Source organism: Mytilus edulis, chromosome 5 (genome assembly GCF_963676685.1).
Source record: "Mytilus edulis chromosome 5, xbMytEdul2.2, whole genome shotgun sequence".
Taxonomy (NCBI): Eukaryota; Metazoa; Mollusca; class Bivalvia; order Mytilida; family Mytilidae; genus Mytilus; species Mytilus edulis.
In genome coordinates, this window is record NC_092348.1 from 68,623,344 (window position 1) to 68,641,933 (window position 18,590).

At 31.8% G+C, this 18,590-nt stretch overlaps 1 protein-coding gene across 1 annotated transcript in view; it reads right to left on the reverse strand.

Moving 5' to 3' along the window:
• Nucleotides 1–621: 621 nt before the first annotated feature.
• LOC139524300 (dynein axonemal heavy chain 8-like) overlaps nucleotides 622–18,590 on the reverse strand; it is a 107,317-nt gene continuing 89,348 nt past the window's right edge. Inside the window, exons 80-90 of the mRNA XM_071319043.1 lie at nucleotides 17,428–17,501; nucleotides 16,111–16,263; nucleotides 15,271–15,426; nucleotides 8,458–8,574; nucleotides 7,951–8,052; nucleotides 6,526–6,686; nucleotides 5,673–5,829; nucleotides 5,195–5,347; nucleotides 3,135–3,324; nucleotides 2,224–2,345; nucleotides 622–1,193 (exon numbers count right to left, since the gene is read on the reverse strand). Of these exons, the coding sequence (XP_071175144.1) occupies nucleotides 906–1,193; nucleotides 2,224–2,345; nucleotides 3,135–3,324; nucleotides 5,195–5,347; nucleotides 5,673–5,829; nucleotides 6,526–6,686; nucleotides 7,951–8,052; nucleotides 8,458–8,574; nucleotides 15,271–15,426; nucleotides 16,111–16,263; nucleotides 17,428–17,501 (1,673 nt within the window). The 3' untranslated portion in view covers nucleotides 622–905. The remainder of the gene's footprint in view (nucleotides 1,194–2,223; nucleotides 2,346–3,134; nucleotides 3,325–5,194; nucleotides 5,348–5,672; nucleotides 5,830–6,525; nucleotides 6,687–7,950; nucleotides 8,053–8,457; nucleotides 8,575–15,270; nucleotides 15,427–16,110; nucleotides 16,264–17,427; nucleotides 17,502–18,590) is intronic.

The following is an 18,590-nucleotide window of genomic DNA, read 5'->3' on the forward strand; positions in this document are numbered from 1 at the left end:
GTCACAACATGAAACTTTTGTGTCATAACCAACATATGTGTGAAGTCACACTTTGATCAAAGTCGGCAGTATGAAAAACAATGGTCAAGACATTTATTAAACACAAAATCCACTATTCAACTTGAACCTCAAATTTAGTTACCTTTTTGGAGTAAAGGTCATGACAATTCTTTGGAGCAAGAATTATTGAAGGAAGTGATCAGGTATGAGTTGACTTAAAAAGATGTGTTTGAAATGAGGATATTGTAAAACAAATGTTTGTTGAATGACTAGTATCCAGGCATTATAAAAATGTGGTTAAACATAATTTCAGTAAATGTAATAGATTGGCATAGACTATAGAGCCAGGGCGAAAACATGACAACCTTGCATAATGCAGCAATAGTTGTTTTGAAGAACAAAAGATCAATGCAATCAATATAAAATGAGTTGGTTAAAAACATATTGAGAAAGCAATTCCTTTTTTTCACCTTACTTTGTCTCTGTCTTGTTTACCAGGTTAAATGTGAATAAATTAGTTAATGTTGAAATAAGAGATGAAAGGAAGATAATACATAACGACATTTGTGTGAATCCAATGGGTTGTAATTACATGTATTAGCAAATATAAACAAACTGTCATAACACAATAAAATATTTATTAGAATATATAAAATAAAATATAATGTCTAGACAACAATAAATATTAAATATTTAAGTTAAACCTGAACTGGCTTATTACACAACAATAATATCATTCTTTAATGAAGTTAATAAATAATTAAATAAAACTGATATAAACCAAAACAACACTTACATATACCCATACAATGATATAATAAAGGTATATCTAATTCCTTGCACATTATTGAGTTTTCCATATTACCTAGATATTAGTCAGGTGGATAACAATATTCATGTAACATTTACTTGATATCACACAGAGCTGCTACACCTCTGAGTATCCAATGATCAGGTGACTGAGTAGTTTTCAAGACAATAAAAGTAATATACGTCAAATCTGTTCTATTTGGCTTCTTGTAGACAGGACACTGATAAAGTCTTGGATCTTTTGGTGCAGTAGAATTAATGGCAAACATATGAACTACAGGTATGGGTGTGAACAGGACTTTAGCTGGAGACTCGCATAAACGACAATTTCTTCTGTCCCATCCTGCACCATCCAAACACAAGCCATAAACATAAACACCTTCCTGTAAAATGAAATAATAATACTTTATCAATTATGTATTTTAACATCTACCAAAAACATAGATATTTGTTGTTTAATTTTCTTATTCACATATTGCTTTGTTTCCATATGTAAACACAATACATATAAAATTCAACTTTAAAGGGTCATTGGCAATTGATGGTGTCAGATGAATGAAAATAAAAAGATGTGGTATGATTGCAAATGAGACACCTGTAAACAATAGTTTTTATTTTCTATATAATCTCTGGTGGACAGTTGTCTCATTGGCAATCATACCAAATCTTTATTTTTGCATTCATCTTACACCATCAAATAATTAGAAAACTAGTGTATGCCTGAAGAATTGCTTGCTAAGATATTATCTGTCATACCATAGAATGTCAAAAGTTTGACACTGTAATTTACTAACTAAAGTTCTTGTTACCACAAAAGAACCATCAAAGATAGTGATAAACCTTGGAAAATCTAAATATCATGTCAGTACCATTTGATTGCATTTCATGCAATCAAAACCCATAAATTAATTTTTCAGAAGAAAAGTTAACTTACTGAATTACAGAAACTAAAGAATCACATTTTTATTCTCAATTTAAACATAGAAGATATATAAGGCCAGTTTTTGGACCGTTGAATTTGAAAAAAAAAAAAAAATGCATGAAAGGACAATTTAAAGTCAACTGTTTACAATTTAAATTATGATGTCAAAAGTGAACTTTCTACACTTAGGTGCATATTAACCTACTCATTATCAATAAAGTTAACATGACTTTGAAAGACTTCATTAAATTTATCATTTTAGCAATTACGGGGACCAAATAGTGACCCTTATGACCCTTATCATACCTCTATTATGCTTTTCTAAACAAAACTTGTTTTTGTCAGTGTTTATTATGCTAAACCATTCATCATGCAAAACTATATCAAAATTGAAAATTCAGAAATTAATCATAGGTTCTGTTGTTGATTAGCAATACAACATTGTTATCTCTACAAATATATTGGATTATAGAAGTGCATGAAAGACTTACTGGAGGAGCACAAGTTATTTCTTCCTTGAACGCTTTGATAACATCATTATGTAAAGTGACAGAATCTAATGCCCAGCCTTTATGTGCCCTTGTCACTTCTTGTCTCATGGCTGTTAGGAATCCTGTAAACAAACAAATGTAAATAGAATCTTTTCTGCTGTCAGGGTAACAGTTTAATGTTTACTACCCACAACTCAATTTATCAAGACATAAAAAAACAAATGTGTGTCCCTAGTACACGGATGACCCATCTGACTATCATTTTCTATATTCAGTGGGCTGTGCAAATTTGGTTAAAACTCTAATTTGGCATTAAAATCAGAAAGATCATAACACAGGGAACATTTGTACTAAGTTTCAAGTTGATTGGACTTCAACTTCATCAAAATCTACTTTGACCAAAAACTTTAACCTGAACTTTGCACTATCATTTTCTATGTTTTCAGTGGACCGTGAAATTGGGGTCTAAACTATATTTATTTTGGCATGAAAATTAGAAAGATCATATCTTGGGAAACATGTGTACTAAGTTTTCAAGTTGATTGGACTTCAACTTCATCAAAAACTACCTTGACCAAAAACTTTAACCTGAAGCAGGACGGACGAACGAACGAATGGAGGCAAAGACCAGATAACATAATGCCCCTCTACTATGGTAGGTGGGGCATAATAATAAGCCAAGCATCTGCAAGCAAAACAATTTTTCTTTCTAAAAAGGTTAGATTCTCTAATGATGGAAGGATCCTCATACTAAAACTATATTACCCCTGACTGCTGAAAATAAAGTTTTGTCAAAAGCTTGGATGATATCAATGATGACATTCAACTTTAAAATTAAAAGGGTTATAATATTCCATCACAATATAATACTTTTAATTATAAATGATACATTTTTAAATGCAGACAAATACCTTGAGGATTGAAGAATCCTGTCATCCAAAAGACATCTGGTCTACCAGTAAATACCCAGTAGTTAAACTGTTCATTTCTCTCCAACAACTCTGTAAACCAGAAACCAAGGGTGGATGACTGCCAGGAAATCTTTCTCCAAAGGTTTGGTACTCTGGCATCAAACATATTATCTAAAGCATCTCTTAGATTCTGGAATTATAAGGAAATTCGCATTAAAAATCTAATACTAGTTTTTATTAATTGGTATGAGCAAATCAGCCCTAATACAGATATTTTAAACAGGGTGACTACGGAAAAAACAGGGCCAATACCAAAACCAAGAAATCAAATATCCATGAATACTCAAGTTTTCAACAATCCATGAAAAATTGATACCCACGAAAATAATAAATCCACAGTAGTAGTCATTTGTTAAATGATATTAAGTGAACTATTTTCTTTGCAACAGTAACATGTCAAAAATTACCTTAGTTATTTTTGAGTTATCTCTCTTTGTATAGAGTTCAGTAAATAAAGTGAAATTGTGAAATTACATTAAAAAAAAGAAGAAAAAAAAGAAAGATAATTTTGAGATAATTGACTTTAAATATTTTATCAAATCATATTTATGATACAGATTGATTATTTTGTCCAAATATTAGTTAAAGGTATTTCAAAATATTGTTTACTTCATTCTAGTCAAGATCAGTCAAGTGTACAGGTAAAAACTGTTCACTACATTGTATGTTTTAATAAATAACTGATTGACAGGGGTAGTTGTGTCTCAGTTTTGAGAACAAGAATATTTGAAGATTGAAGGTTGGTGTATTTTGTAAATATTTATAATGATTTTGAATTTGACTGTTTAATATCAAAGAGTTTTATAAAATACAAAATGAATAAAAATATGATATGAACGGGAGGGATTGTGCCTGATATTCATATGATGAAGACATAATCTTTCAATCAGTTTAATTGAGGTCTGGAGCTGGCATGTCAGTTAACTGCTAATACCGGTAGTCTGTTGTTATTTATGTATTTTTGTCATTTTATTTATTTTCTTTTGTTACATCTTTTGACATCGGACTCGGACTTCTCTTGAACTGAATTTTAATGTGCGTATTGTTATGCATTTACTTTTCTTCATTGGCTAGAGGTATAGGGGGAGGGTTTAACCCCGCCGCAATTTTGCACCTGTCGCAAGTCAGGAGACTCTGGCCTTTGTTAGTTTTGTATGATTTTTAATTTTAGTTTCTTGTGTATAATTCGGAGTTTAGTATGACGTCCATTATCACTGTACTAGTTTACATATTTTAGGGGCCAGCTGAACGACACCTAAGGGTGCGGGAATTCTCGCTACATTGAAGACCCATTGGTGGCCTTCGGCTGTTGTCTGCTTTATGGTCGGGTTGTCAGTTTGACACATTCCCCATTTCCTTTCCCAATTTTATCTAATAGTTCTATCTGAAGTTTTGCAAATACAAATATGATTTAAAATTTTTTATTATCAATTGACTTTGAAGTATAGTTTTATTGATGCATTTAATTGATATTTGGATAAGCAATCTTTATTCCAAGTTAAAGTTGATTGAATTTAAGATCTGCATTTAAATAGACATATGATGTTTTGGGTTTTTTCTATTTTTCAACAAATAACAAAGTATTTAGCATTGCCAATTAATGTGATTATTTTTTTTATATATATAATTATTAATATGAATATACAATATATTCATAGCCTTATATTTGTGCTTTTGTTAGCCAGTTAATTGTTTTTGGATGTTTAACCCCACTGCATTTCTGTGTCTGTCTAAAGTCAGGAGCCTCTGGCCATTGTTAGTTTTGTATGTTTTTTTTTTAAATTTTATTTCATTTAGATTTTTGGACTTTAGTGTGACTTCCATTTTCACTGAACTAGTACACATTTTCTTTAGGCCTGCCTCCTGGTGTGGGGATTTTTCTCACTGTGTTGAAGACCCATTGGTGACCTTCGTCTGTTTTTTTATCCTTTGGTCTGGTATTTGCTCTGACACATTACCATTTCCATTTCAGTTTTATTGATCCCTAAATGATGTCCTACCTCACTCATGATAATAGTACCATCAATAGCTAGTTTCAGGTCTGTTAGAGTTGTCCTTACTACACCTATAACCCTCTGCATCCTGTCTATCTCTTGCTTTAAGAAAATGTTTAATGGTTGGAGATGTCCATACTTCTTCAATCTGTCTTTTACCTGTAAGATAAAATATTGAGTTGTTACTCTAACAAAACATGAACCATTTAAATATAAGCGCTTGCTGATTATTATTACAAAACTAAAAAATTGCCACATTACAACTTAACAGTTATCTTCCTTTTGTTTTAAATTACTGATATGTACTGTAAATTTCAAAATTATTCAGATGTTTTTATACAAAATATGCAATAGTATCAGAATTTCAGCAGTGGTTTTCCATCCTTTGGCAATCAAGTTAATTTGATCTTTTTTGATTTTTACCAGTAATCAGTTATTCACAATAATCAATGCATGCATTAATTTGTGATTTGACAGTATGTACCTCATGTGGTATATAATCAGGTGGCAGTTTACTCAACATGTCCCCAGCCAGTCTGTAGACCACACTTTCTCTCGTCTCTCCACTACCACCACCACTATCTTTAGGCTGTATACTCATGATGGTCTCTAGAACTGATGTTGACATCTTGGTTTGGTACCTGAATAAATGGTTTGAAAATGAAAGATACTTAATATCAAAATAGCATTTAAAACAAGTAAAACTGTGAGCCACTGATGATACCCCCACTGAAATATTTCGGTAAACAGGGAGTTGTTGAGTGATGAATCTGAAAACACATCACATGGTATAACTGACTTATATAAACCCTGATACCAAATTTCAGAAATCCTTGTATTGTAGTTCCTGAGAAAAATTGTGATGAAAATCTTTAACTTGGCTATTATGTTTTAAATGATACAAGTGTTTGGTAAACAGGAAGTTGTTGAGTGATGAATCTGAAAACACATCACACGGTATAACGTACTAATGTAAACCCTGAAACCAAATTTCAGAAATCCTTGTCCAGTAGTTCCTGAAAAATATGGGCCAAAAATATTCATGGGACGTACTGACAGAGGTAAAACAGTATGCCCCCCCCCTCCCCTTTTAAAGCGGGGTATAATAAAAGGTTAAACTAATTAATCATTAGTAAGAACCACTTACTTTGTCATAGCTGATAAGTTCTAAATAAAAAAAAGTCCATAAAGCAGACATATGAGCCAAACAAATTCTTTTGAAGAAATTCAAGTCACAAACCTGTATATATTTCCCTCTAACATACAATGAGTTAATATAAAAGAAGCCATATAAATCAATGTACTTTAACAATATAACAACTTGCCAATAAACTTACGTAATATCTGCATTAGCATGTAGACCAAAAGCTTCTGGAGAATCCACTAAACGCAGCTGTTCTATAAATCCCATTACATCTTCCATAGTTTTATACTTAGGAATCTTATAGTCAGTATAGAACTGGAAAGTATCAGCAAACATAAACTCACCAAACCATACCTATAAAAATAAATCGTGTAGATGTACACAAGAGTTACTAAAACATACGGAGTAAAAAACTGCATCTGAATGTATTGTTGTCATCTTGTCCTCATAAGTTTTAAGTAAAACTTGATATTGTATAGAAAAACTAGAGGCTCTAAAGAGCCTGTGTCGCTCACCTTGGTCTTGTGCATATTAAATAATGGACACGGATAAATTCATGACATAATTGTGTTTTGGTGATAGTGATGTCCGATCCATGTGAAAACATCAGGGCAGATAGATCTTGACCTGATTAACAATTAAACCCTGTCAGATTTTCTCTTAATGCTTCGGTTTTTGAGTTATAAGCCAAAAACTGCATTTTACCCCTATGTTCTATTATTAGCCGTGGCAGCCATTTTGGTTGATTGGCCAGGTCACGCCACACATTTTTTAAACAAATTACCCCAATGATGATTGTGGCAAAGTTTAGTTTAATTTGGCCCAGTAGTTTCAGAGGAGAAGATTCTGGTAAAAGATTACTAAGATTTACGAAAAAATGGTTAAAAATTAACTATAAAGGGCAATAACTCCTAAAGGGGTCAACTGACCATTTTGGTCATGTTGACTTATTTGTAAATCTTACTTTGCTGAACATTATTGCTGTTTACAGTTTATCTCTATCTATAATAATATTCAAGATAATAGCCAAAAACAGCAAAAATTCCCTAAAATTACCAGTTCAGGGGCAGCAACCCAATAACGGGTTGTCAGATTCATCTGAAAATTCGAGGGCAGATAGATCTTGACCTGATAAACAATTTTACCCCATGTCAGATTTGCTCTAAATGCTTTGGTTTTTGAGTTATAAGCCAAAAACTGCATTTTACCCCTATGTTCTATTTTTAGCCATGGCGGCCATCTTGGTTGGTTGGCTGGGTCACGCCACACATTTTTTAAACTAGATACCCCAATGATGATTGTGGCCAAGTTTGGTTTAATTTGCCCCAGTAGTTTCAGAGGAGAAGATTGTTGTAAAAGTTAACGACGACGGACGACGGACGCCAAGTGATGGGAAAAGCTCACTTGGCCCTTCGGGCCAGGTGAGCTAAAAACCCCAACTAAAACCTGAAATATTCTATAAGAACTGCCAAGTCAAGATTTTATAAAGATCTGTTATGGTTCAAAGAACAGTTAAAAGTTTTGACAATATTGTGATGAGATTACACATTAGAAAGCCATATCTATTTTCTTCATTACAAGAAATCTTACAATGCATTAATTAATAACGATATCTTACCCTTCCGAAGGTATTTAGTAAGCGTTTATCATAATCATCTGTAACTCTTCCACCATACTGTACTTCACCAAGCATATATCTTACAGTTGTCCAAGATATACCCTGAATAAGAATTGAAAGCGCAGGTGCATATAGGTCTTTATTAAGTTTTCATTTTCATAAGCAAAATATTTTAATGTTTGGAAAAAACACTAAGAATACACAGTTACATATATTTATATAAAACCAAGACTGTAAGAATCATCGCACAATGTAACTTGGAATAATATGCTTATCTAAATTTATGAAATGGGAAAAATATTTTTATAAATTCTCTCCCCAACACTAAAATGTCAAGATGGATACAAAATTTACGCAAGTTGAATTGCCCTATATATAAACTCCTTTATACAACTACAATGCTAGATTTGATCAACATATAAATCTGTTGTATTCTTGTTAGTAAAGTGACTTTAAGTCAGTCAGTAGTTATATATAAAACAGCTGTAGTTCTCTGTTTTTTCTTACCTTTTTGGGATCCACATCATCTAAATGGTTTTGTACAAACTGACAACTAGCTCCCCAATCTGCAGTATTAAATTCATATGGAATATTCCATCCCAGTGGACCAAACTTCCTTCTTTCCTAGTGATAGAATTATAAATTACAAATATGTATTTTGACATTTTATATATAAACATGAAAATGTTTTGTTCACCACCAAAGAATCAAACATAACTCATAATTATAATTAGCTGTGTCAGGTGAGAATATATATTATATGCAGATCAAATACATATTATAAAATAAATAAAAATGTTTAAAATTTTGAATGTTATGCATTTTTAATGCATTTTATTTTTATGTATATTATTTTTTAACTTCTCTGTAACCTTTGTATTTGCATGGTTTTATGAGAATAAACTATCTTTAAAAAAATTCATAATGATTTGGAAAAGCATACATGAATTTTATAGGGATGAAAAACTGTTTTTTTAACCATTAAAGGGAAAATTCACGATTTTTTACTTATGGTTTAAATATGTTCATTATGACATAATATATATATTCACAAAGTTTTATCGCTATATGTGCAGTAATAAAGGAGAAATTCAATAATTAATGAAAAAATATCAACTACTTCCTGTAGGTCGTGACGTTTTCTCCTGATTTTTGCATGCCGGGATTTAAAATACAATCATTAAAAGTCTTGGTTTTTAATCATATTTTAACGTAATCGTAAGCGCGCCGATGACTTATGCTTTATCTAATAACCATCCGATAATAAGAAGATAAAAACGCACAGACGTTCAATTGTACTCATTCGTGAGATAAATTATCTATGTTAAACGTATATATTCGAATTATGTTTGTAGACAACACAAAAAGTTATAAATTTATTTTTAATAAATGCATTTTCGGACTGATAAGGTGAACAAATTAAAGTACAATAATCTGTAAAGACAATATGTTGGTGTACTCATGATTATTGACCTTTTACTATCTCTGCTATGACTAGGTTTATACGATGTGTGTATTCACGGTTCTGTGGCAATACTCGTAGATGGCTTGTTGAAAGGTAAATTGTTATTTGCACTTCGGTATTTAACCACGCCTCTAGGGCACACCTTGCCAGGTGTGACTGTCTATTCGGATCAGTGGGAGCATTTAATACACACATTACAAATACATATTCAAGTTGGTGACAAATAAAAATTGGTCGCCGTGGAATTATTTAATTATATTTGGTGCTATTATTTATTTAAATTCAAATTAGTTAATTTACTAAGAAATACACAATTTTCGGTTAAAGACGGGAAACTTAATTCATATGTCAGAATGAAATGATATACAAGTCTTGTCCTTGATTTATGTCTCATAAAAAAGGGGGACTTAGAAATTAGAAATAGCTTTACTAAATCATTTTTATTTGTCTTTATTGGGCGAAAAAATGTACGAGAACACTTACATTTAGACTTTTGAAAGCCATGTATTAATTAATATATGAAACTATCTGAAGATAACTCTACCGAAGCGGAATATAATATGTACGAATAAAGAAAAAATACTTTTGTATTGGAATGGAATCGAAAAATTACGAAGATATTCTTTTCAAGTGTGAAAAACGTCAACCAAATTTATTCATAATCGGGAACGTCCTTATTAAAATCTGAGACTACTATAATAATCGTCGTCTCCCAACGTATATATATACTTAAATAACTATTTGACCAACGATGTTTAAAATTAAAAGACAACGAATTTAATGTTATCATTCCCTATTTTTGAATGTTATTATAAGTCTGTTCAACTTGCAAGAATACCCCTAAAGCGGACAAATATCCGACAAGCAGTTTATTCTTTAAATTGCTGTCATTGAATATCAAGAAAGAAAATAAATCCCGAAATTGATACTCAATAGTTTTCCTAGAAAATATTCACATCCCTTGGGGATTATTAGTGTACTTCCAGTTGCATATATTTTACATGAATGTTGGAACAATTGTGATGATGACAAATTTCGTCCTTTATTCGAGAACAATCTAATTGATATATAAATCTGTGAGTTTACTATGTTCTTAACTCATGTAACTTCGATGAACCAAAGCAAGTTATAAATTGACCTGTATTTAAATCAAATTGTTTCTTTTTTTTCTTCTTCTTCTTTTGGTATACAATAGTCTATCGAATTCGTTGATTACATACTGTTGGCATACGTGGACTAGTCTATAATAATTTACAAAACTTTTACCACAATTTACACAAAATGTATGTTTCTTTCTTATGTTCAATGTATACATGTATACATATTTTAAATTGCGCTACTGACTATAGTTCCGTAACTTTCTACCCAGGCGTATGTATACACGAATCGTCGACAAGTGCGCACATTTTTTTAAATCAATAATTCTGGTATGTTCCAATCTGTCCTAAACTATTGACAATGAGTATATATTACATTTTCCCAAATTAACCCTTGGAAAAATATGTAAATAGATTTGTATTTCTTCAATTTTTTTTTTTGTATTAATTTTTTTTTATAGATAATATTCTTTACACCAGAAATGTTATTTATAAACAAGCGTATGAGTTCAGTAATGACTAGTATAAATATCACTTTCGGACACGCAAGACAAAATGTATATTATACATGCACCTGATAGTTCAAAATGGAAAGTTATAAGTAACGGTCGTGTACACTGATCAATACCTACAGAAGTGAAACGATGCATGAACTTGCAAGCCAGCCGGACAGGAAATCGATTGAATACCTGGACGTGTCACCTTACACCCCTTCCAATACCTTTGGGAGTAATACCTTTAGCCATGCTGGTGATCAGATGAGGGAAGATCCGAATTTATTTAAATAAAGTTTATTACTTGAAAGAATTATGAACGAATTAGATTTTCGAAAACAATTTCCACGGAACACTTATTTATGATTTGAACTTTGACTTTTTAACTAATTACAATATTATCAGTTTAAAAATAACAGACTATATGGTTATTTAAAAATATAAGACCATTTTTCGTATCAAGTTAGTCAGTCAGATAAAACAACCGTACGATTGACAAGATATCGACACGCAATTACGACTACATCGTTTACTGTAGTTTTGTTCCTTTGTGGTTTATAGACATATCGGGATTTTTCATCGGAGAAGGTGACAAGATGGCGGAGAGCAGAGAACTGATACTCAAAATATAAAATCGATGGTGATCTCTTATTTAGCGGAATAAAACTTTAATATCTATAAATTTGAGCATTTTTATACAGAATGGACATAATATCAATTTTTGATTTTTTTGCGAAGTTTCCCTTTAACACTTTCACTACTGAATTTATTTTTTTCGCGGGATTTCCTGGCCGAAATTTATTTGCACGAGCCGTTTGCCTGACCGGGATTAATTTGACATGTGCTTCAGCAAAAACGACCTCGTAGTTTTGGTCATTGAAAAGTCGGGAACCGTAGCGAGTTGTGCGGTCAAATTTTGATAAAATGTAGATAAATATCATAGGTTTAGCGTCCGTAACCTTTTCATAGAGTGAGAAGCAGTTTATCTAAAAAACGCGTGTCGAAAAAGTAGATTGATTGAGTCGGAAGATAATTTTTGTCATTGCCTACCGTATATCACTTTCACTTCCATTCGGCAACATTTCTTAAGCACCCGTGTGTTTCAAAATTCGATTTCTACTAGCTACTGAATCATTTTCTTTCAAAACCCGTTTCCGTTTTCGTTTTCTTGGCAAAAATACTTGTAAATCGAGACTGTCTTTCACGTAGATTTTGGCCGCCATTTGTTTACGGTTTCGAAAGAAGAAAGATAACTCTGACTTGATAACGGACAATAACTCTTCCATACGAGTTGTATAATACCCCCAGCGTTGATGTGCGAATACTGAACAAATAAAAAATAATTTTTAACTGCAATAATAATCGATGGGACTTCTTTACTTTATGACTTTATCCCAGTAATGCCTTAATTCTTCAACATGTGAATGAGAAAAAGCTTTCTAATAAATAAAAGTAAATGAACCCAAAAAGTGATTTTTTTTTTAAAGTTCTAAATCCATGAAATTTCCAATAAATTTGATTTGGGTCATGGGGATTGTAAAATATAAATAAATGTGCTACAAATAAGCAAATATTCAGCTGTATCTCAAGATAAATAGCATAGTGAATTATTTTTTTTGGAAAATTGTTGAAATTAAAATCTGAACTGTGCAGTAGTCAAAATTTAGGATGTATAAGATAATATAAAATTGACAAATACATCAACTGATGTTTGTTAAAGCAGCACAAATAAATACCAAAAGCTGACAATTAATATTTTATAAATTTATTTTCATCATAGTTAAATTTATTAATCACATGCAGTAGAGGTAAAGAAGATAATACATGCAGACAACTACTGGGGACTGTTTTATTTAAACTCATGATATGTACACACAGATGCAAGTCGTTGAAAATTATTGCCAAAAAAGGGATTAAAATACATCATGTACATGTTTTACTGCGAAATGCAGTTTTAAAATTCATTGATGGAAAGCTACATCAGACAGCTGATATAGTTTGTAATAACAATTTCGAAGCTATGAAATTTGTTTTAGTTTATCATGTTTATAATGCTGCGTACTCGTTGAATAGGAGGATTCATATCATAAATTTTGATTTTGAAATTGAGTGAGGATAATGGAAAGTATATTTTTTATTTTCTGTTTATATTGTTGGTTTATTTAATGGGATGGTTTGTCAAAAAAGTGAATAAAAATTACTTGAGAGTGAGGTTGTTATACTATAACCATTTTTACCAGTCTATTATTAAATTAATCTATTACATCCAGCAGCAAGTGTTGCTTACATATAAGCCTATATATTAATGTGGTATAAGATACCTGCTTATGTGGTCCCATAAACAGTGTAAACTTTTAAGAAGCTGACTTACAAGGTAACAGCTACAAGACCCTAATGTGGTCCCATTATCCCATTTCCAATTTGGTCAGTTTTTTTCTCTTACTCCTTACTACTACATGTATATGACTTGGCATCTGAGAGAAGAAGCAATTTATATACCATTTGAAACACTAAAAAAGATGTTTCCTAGTGTTAAAAATGGTAACTTATATTGGCATTACAAATTGTAATAAACTTTAGGCACTGTCGCACTGGTCATTCATCTTTTGTGTTTGTGTGCAACATGAGGGGAGTTCTTCCTCATAACTTCCAAAACAAAAAATTGAACCCCAATTGTTTTCAGAAACATACAGGAACAGTATTATTTTACAATAATAAATGATGCCATCTCAAGATTAATCAGAAGCAGCAGACAACACCTTATGTTATTTCACTTTGTGGAAAAAATCACTTCCCTTTAGCAAAAAAAAAAAAAAAATTTTCCCTTACCAATTCTGAAAAAAATAATTTTCCCTTCCCTGCTAAAACAAATATATTTTTTTTCACTTCCCTTCTTTGACAATATTTTTTTTTAAATGAGAAAGAAAACAATGTGTTACATAAAAATAAACATCTTGGCATCTTTCAGGTTTTTTTACTCTCTGTCAACATAATTTGTTTTTCAGAACAACTTTTACAATTTGTGGTGAACAAGACTTTTATAAACCTCTGTCACAAGACGAGATACATCATAGAAAATAATTTACACTCGATTAAAATACGAATAAGATTGCAGAATATTGTCTCATCTTTCGAAACCAGTTTTATGTAAAATAATAAAGCTATGAGATGTAACAACACGTGTTTTATGAACTGCACTATTTATAGAATCAGCTGTCAATTTTGTCAATATCCGGTTCTATTTTAACTGAAAGTGGACTTTCGTTTTGTCGACCTACATACTGCAGTACAGCCTTTCAATGAAAAGAAATAAAACCCGTAGCACTACAGACATCTGAGAGTGTCTAAAACTATGATAAAAGACTCTGACTCAATCGGTAATGAAAGGTTGACTGTCAAACGGCAACGAGAAATAATAATTTACAGTCGTGCACCTGATGGCGACAATCAAAGTCTCGATTTCAGGTTGTTTTACAAATATCCTTCTCACAACTCCAAAATATACGTACAATCACTACTTTTGTACAAGTTAAACGACTTTCATGACCGCAGGTTAAGTTTTCTAAATGTTTCAACTCGAAATGAAACTCCTGACCACGATTGTTTATGATTCCGCCATTTTGTTTTTCACGAGGTTTTTTTTTCTCAACAATCTTTGAAAAAACATATTTTAACAGTGTTTTTACGCCCGATACTAAAATATCGAATGCATTTGGTGTTTATCATAACATCTATGGAGCAACGGGGCCAAGAAACATGTTTAAACGTTAGTTTTACTGTTTGCACTGTGACCGTCTAAAAATAGAAATCTATGTATCCTTAAGGATACATTCGGCATCTACACGGGTGTGCCAAAAGGATACATTCGGCATGCGCGCGGGTGTGCCAAAAGGATACATTCGGCATGAAAGGGTTAAAGCCTCATAACTGGGATAACCAACTGAAATTGTAAATATCAATAAAGAAGACTCAAAGGTACAAAATAAAACCCAACAACAAAAGTATCATTCTCTAAAAAAAAATGAGATAATTTAATCTTTAGTTTTGTCAATCTCATGAAAATGCCCATTTTCTCAATTCAATATTTTTTTATATCAACTTTTGATGAAGGTCATAGCTGTTTAATATGAAACACATACCTGAAAATTTTGTTTGACAATCATCCTGTTCAATGCAATATGAAATTTTCTAAATCACAAAGCAACTTTTTGTCCAAAAACCTTAATATCTCATAGTGGAAACCATGTTTGTGTATATAAATTACCTGTACTACTGTGTGCATAAATGACACACCATACAATACTGTCTTCCACTGTGGCAAGCTACTAACATCAAGGTAGTCCTGAGTTATACTGGCATATGTCCTCTTTAGACCGGCTTTAATTCCCTGGGGTGGTTCATTAGTGAACTTAATGGAAGTCTGAAACAAACATCATTAAATGTGACATCTAAAATAAATGGAGAATGCGTCTATGGGCAACAGATGCCCTCCACTTGTAGATATGCATGAATTAACTTCCACATACAGATGCAGATTTTAATGATCATAAAGGGGCATTACATAAAAACATTGTGTATAAGTTTCATAGCATAATGGTTGTGGCAAACTTAAGTAGGAAATTTTCCATTTATAAAGGGACATTACTCAAGAACAATAAAAGTGGCGCCACCCAATTTCAAACTTGATCTGTGTTTTGGGGTAAAAAGCATTGTGTATAATTTTCATTACATTTAGTTGAGAAAAACAAGTTAGAGAATAGAAACAAATTTTGAGACAAACTTATGAACAGTTGATATGGGTAACAATTAATGTCCCTTCTGATGAAGACGTGGGCATAAAAAAGTCTGCTTAAGTCAATGCTACACACTGACTGAATTTTGATGCAAGGTGTGGACTCTCTAGTTAACTGTTGAAAACCTATAAAAAGACTTAATGAAGAACAAGAATAAATCTGATGCCAGATGGTATCTACCTTTCCCAAGAAATAATTGAAGAAGTTAAGAGTTAAAACTGAATGCAAACGCAACAAGCATATACCAATAACCCTTGGGTTTCCACATTTATTCTTATTTTCAATATAGAATAACATACAACAACAATTACCTGTAGTAAACTGATAGGAAATCCTGGGTGAGGTTCTGTAGTTATCCATACTCTGAACTGGTCATGTACCTGTTGTACCTCTCCCAGGGTATCTAATAATTCATCCATAAAGTCCAGACCTAAATGACAATTCTGCAGCAAAGCCCAGCCTCCCTAAAATTAAAAATTGATCTATATTCAATAAAATTGCAATAATAATAATTACAAAAGGTAACATTAAAACAGATTTGATCAAACAAAAAGCCTCAATGGTTACATTTTTTAAACATCTTGTTGCATATATCATCTGATTGTATTTGTGCCTCAAATCTTACTTAGGAACTAGTAATTATACAAATATTATATTTTTTTATGAAAAAGCATATAGAACAGATAGTGCACCAAAAAATAACAAAAAAAAGATATTCATGGCATTATTTGCTAAATTCTTTGAGGCAATATTAACATTTATACAAAAAAAGTTTTAATCATTTAAGCTCTGAGAAACACAAAATTAAAAAAAAGCTCTTTTTAGTTTTTAGTTCTTGTCAATGTAAAATAACTGCATAAGGAACATAAACCTAATATTTTAGAATTATAGTAACATGGAAAATGTAAAATATACCATGTGTAAAAAATTGTATAAATAAGACCATCAAAAATATAAGTTTACTCCTTTTATTGGTTCTATTTAGATAAGTTTAAGATGTAAATATTAAGTGAAAGGAACATCAAGATTTTATAACCGATACACTACGTGTAATACTGTCAAATATTGTTTACCTACTCTTGGTTATGCTCTACACTGGTAAATAATGTTGCTACTAAAATAAGTGTACACCAGTGTCCATACATGCGAGTCTGAATGGGGTTGTTCATGTCTGTATTATTTAATAAGAGAGCCATAGTGTAGTGGTTAGCGAATCTAACTACAAACACAAATGTTCCTGGTTCTATTCCCGTACAGGGGAGAAAATTTCAGGCCCTTCACACCATTTGAAGGTATGGTCTTGAGGAATAATGATAGACTGTTGGAAGGGGAGGATAAATGGCTGACCCGTGCTAAGAGAAAGCAATAATTCTTGCACGTAAAAGACACCCTTGTAGATTTTCGAAAAAAGCAGGCTAATGCCACTACAGGCAGCACTCGCACCAGCAAAGGGGAGAGGGATTAATATAAGTTGCAAAAACTTGTTTCCCATTCCACTATAAATAAATATGTTTAAACTAAACTATTCTTTAATATTTCAGCAAGTTGTCTCTATTCCTCATAGATTTTACCCACAAGTCTCTTTTCTAAAACCCCATCCAGACCCTCATACATATTCAAATACTTACTGAATGCATGAAATTACTGATTAATTTCCTGGCATGAACTTCTTGTCCTTGTCCCATCGATATAGCTCTTATTTCTGAATAATAAAATAAAACAATCAGTTAGCTTGAAATATTTCATTCTTTATTAGGTCTAACAAGAAAACAAGCTCTAAACATGCTAAGGAACAGACACATCCATTATAATTTCTAAACTAAACACACTTATATTACTTTAAATTTAGAAATTATTGCAAGTATTTATTTTTGCGATTAATTAGATTTAATTTTTGCAATATTAAGAAAAATAATGTTTAATTCATATACAAAATTTCAAATTGCGAGTTTAAATATTTGCAATTATGACCCTGTCGCATTTATCACAATAATTAAAGAATTTACAGTATTGATTATAGTTTTGTTTTTATTAAGTTTTGTTTGACTCCACATAGCTACATGTAATTTCAAAGAAATAACAAGTGAAACTGCGAGCTACTGCTCACTGATGATACCCCCGCCGCAAGTGGATAATATTAATAGTGTAAAAATATGCAAGTGTTGGGTAAACAGGAAGTTATTGAGTGATGACTCTGAAAACACATCACACGGTATAGCTGACTTATATAAACCTTGAAACCAAATTTCAGAAATCCTTGTATTGTTGTTCCCGAGAAAATCATGACGACAATTTTTAACTTGCCAATTTTGGTAAAATCATACAAGTGTTCGGTAAACAGGAAGTTGTCAAGTGATGAATCTGAAAACGCATCACACGGTATAGCTGACTTATATAAACTCTGAAACCAAATTTCAGAAATCCTTGTATTGTAGTTCCTGAGAAAATTGTGACGAAAATTTTCAACTTGGCTATCATGTGTAAAATCATACAAGTGTTCGGTAAACAGGAAGTTGTTAAGTGATGAATCTGAAAACCCATCACACGGTATAGCTGACTTATATAAACCCTGAAACCAAATTTCAGAAATCCTTGTATTGTAGTTCCTGAGAAAAATGTGACGAAAATTTTCAACTTGGCTATCATGTGTAAAATCATACAAGTGTTCGGTAAACAGGAAGTTGTCAAGTGATGAATCTGAAAACGCATCACACAGTATAGCTGACTTATATCAAGCCTGAAACCAAATTTCAGAAATCCTGGTAGTGTAGTTCCTGAGAAAAATGTGACG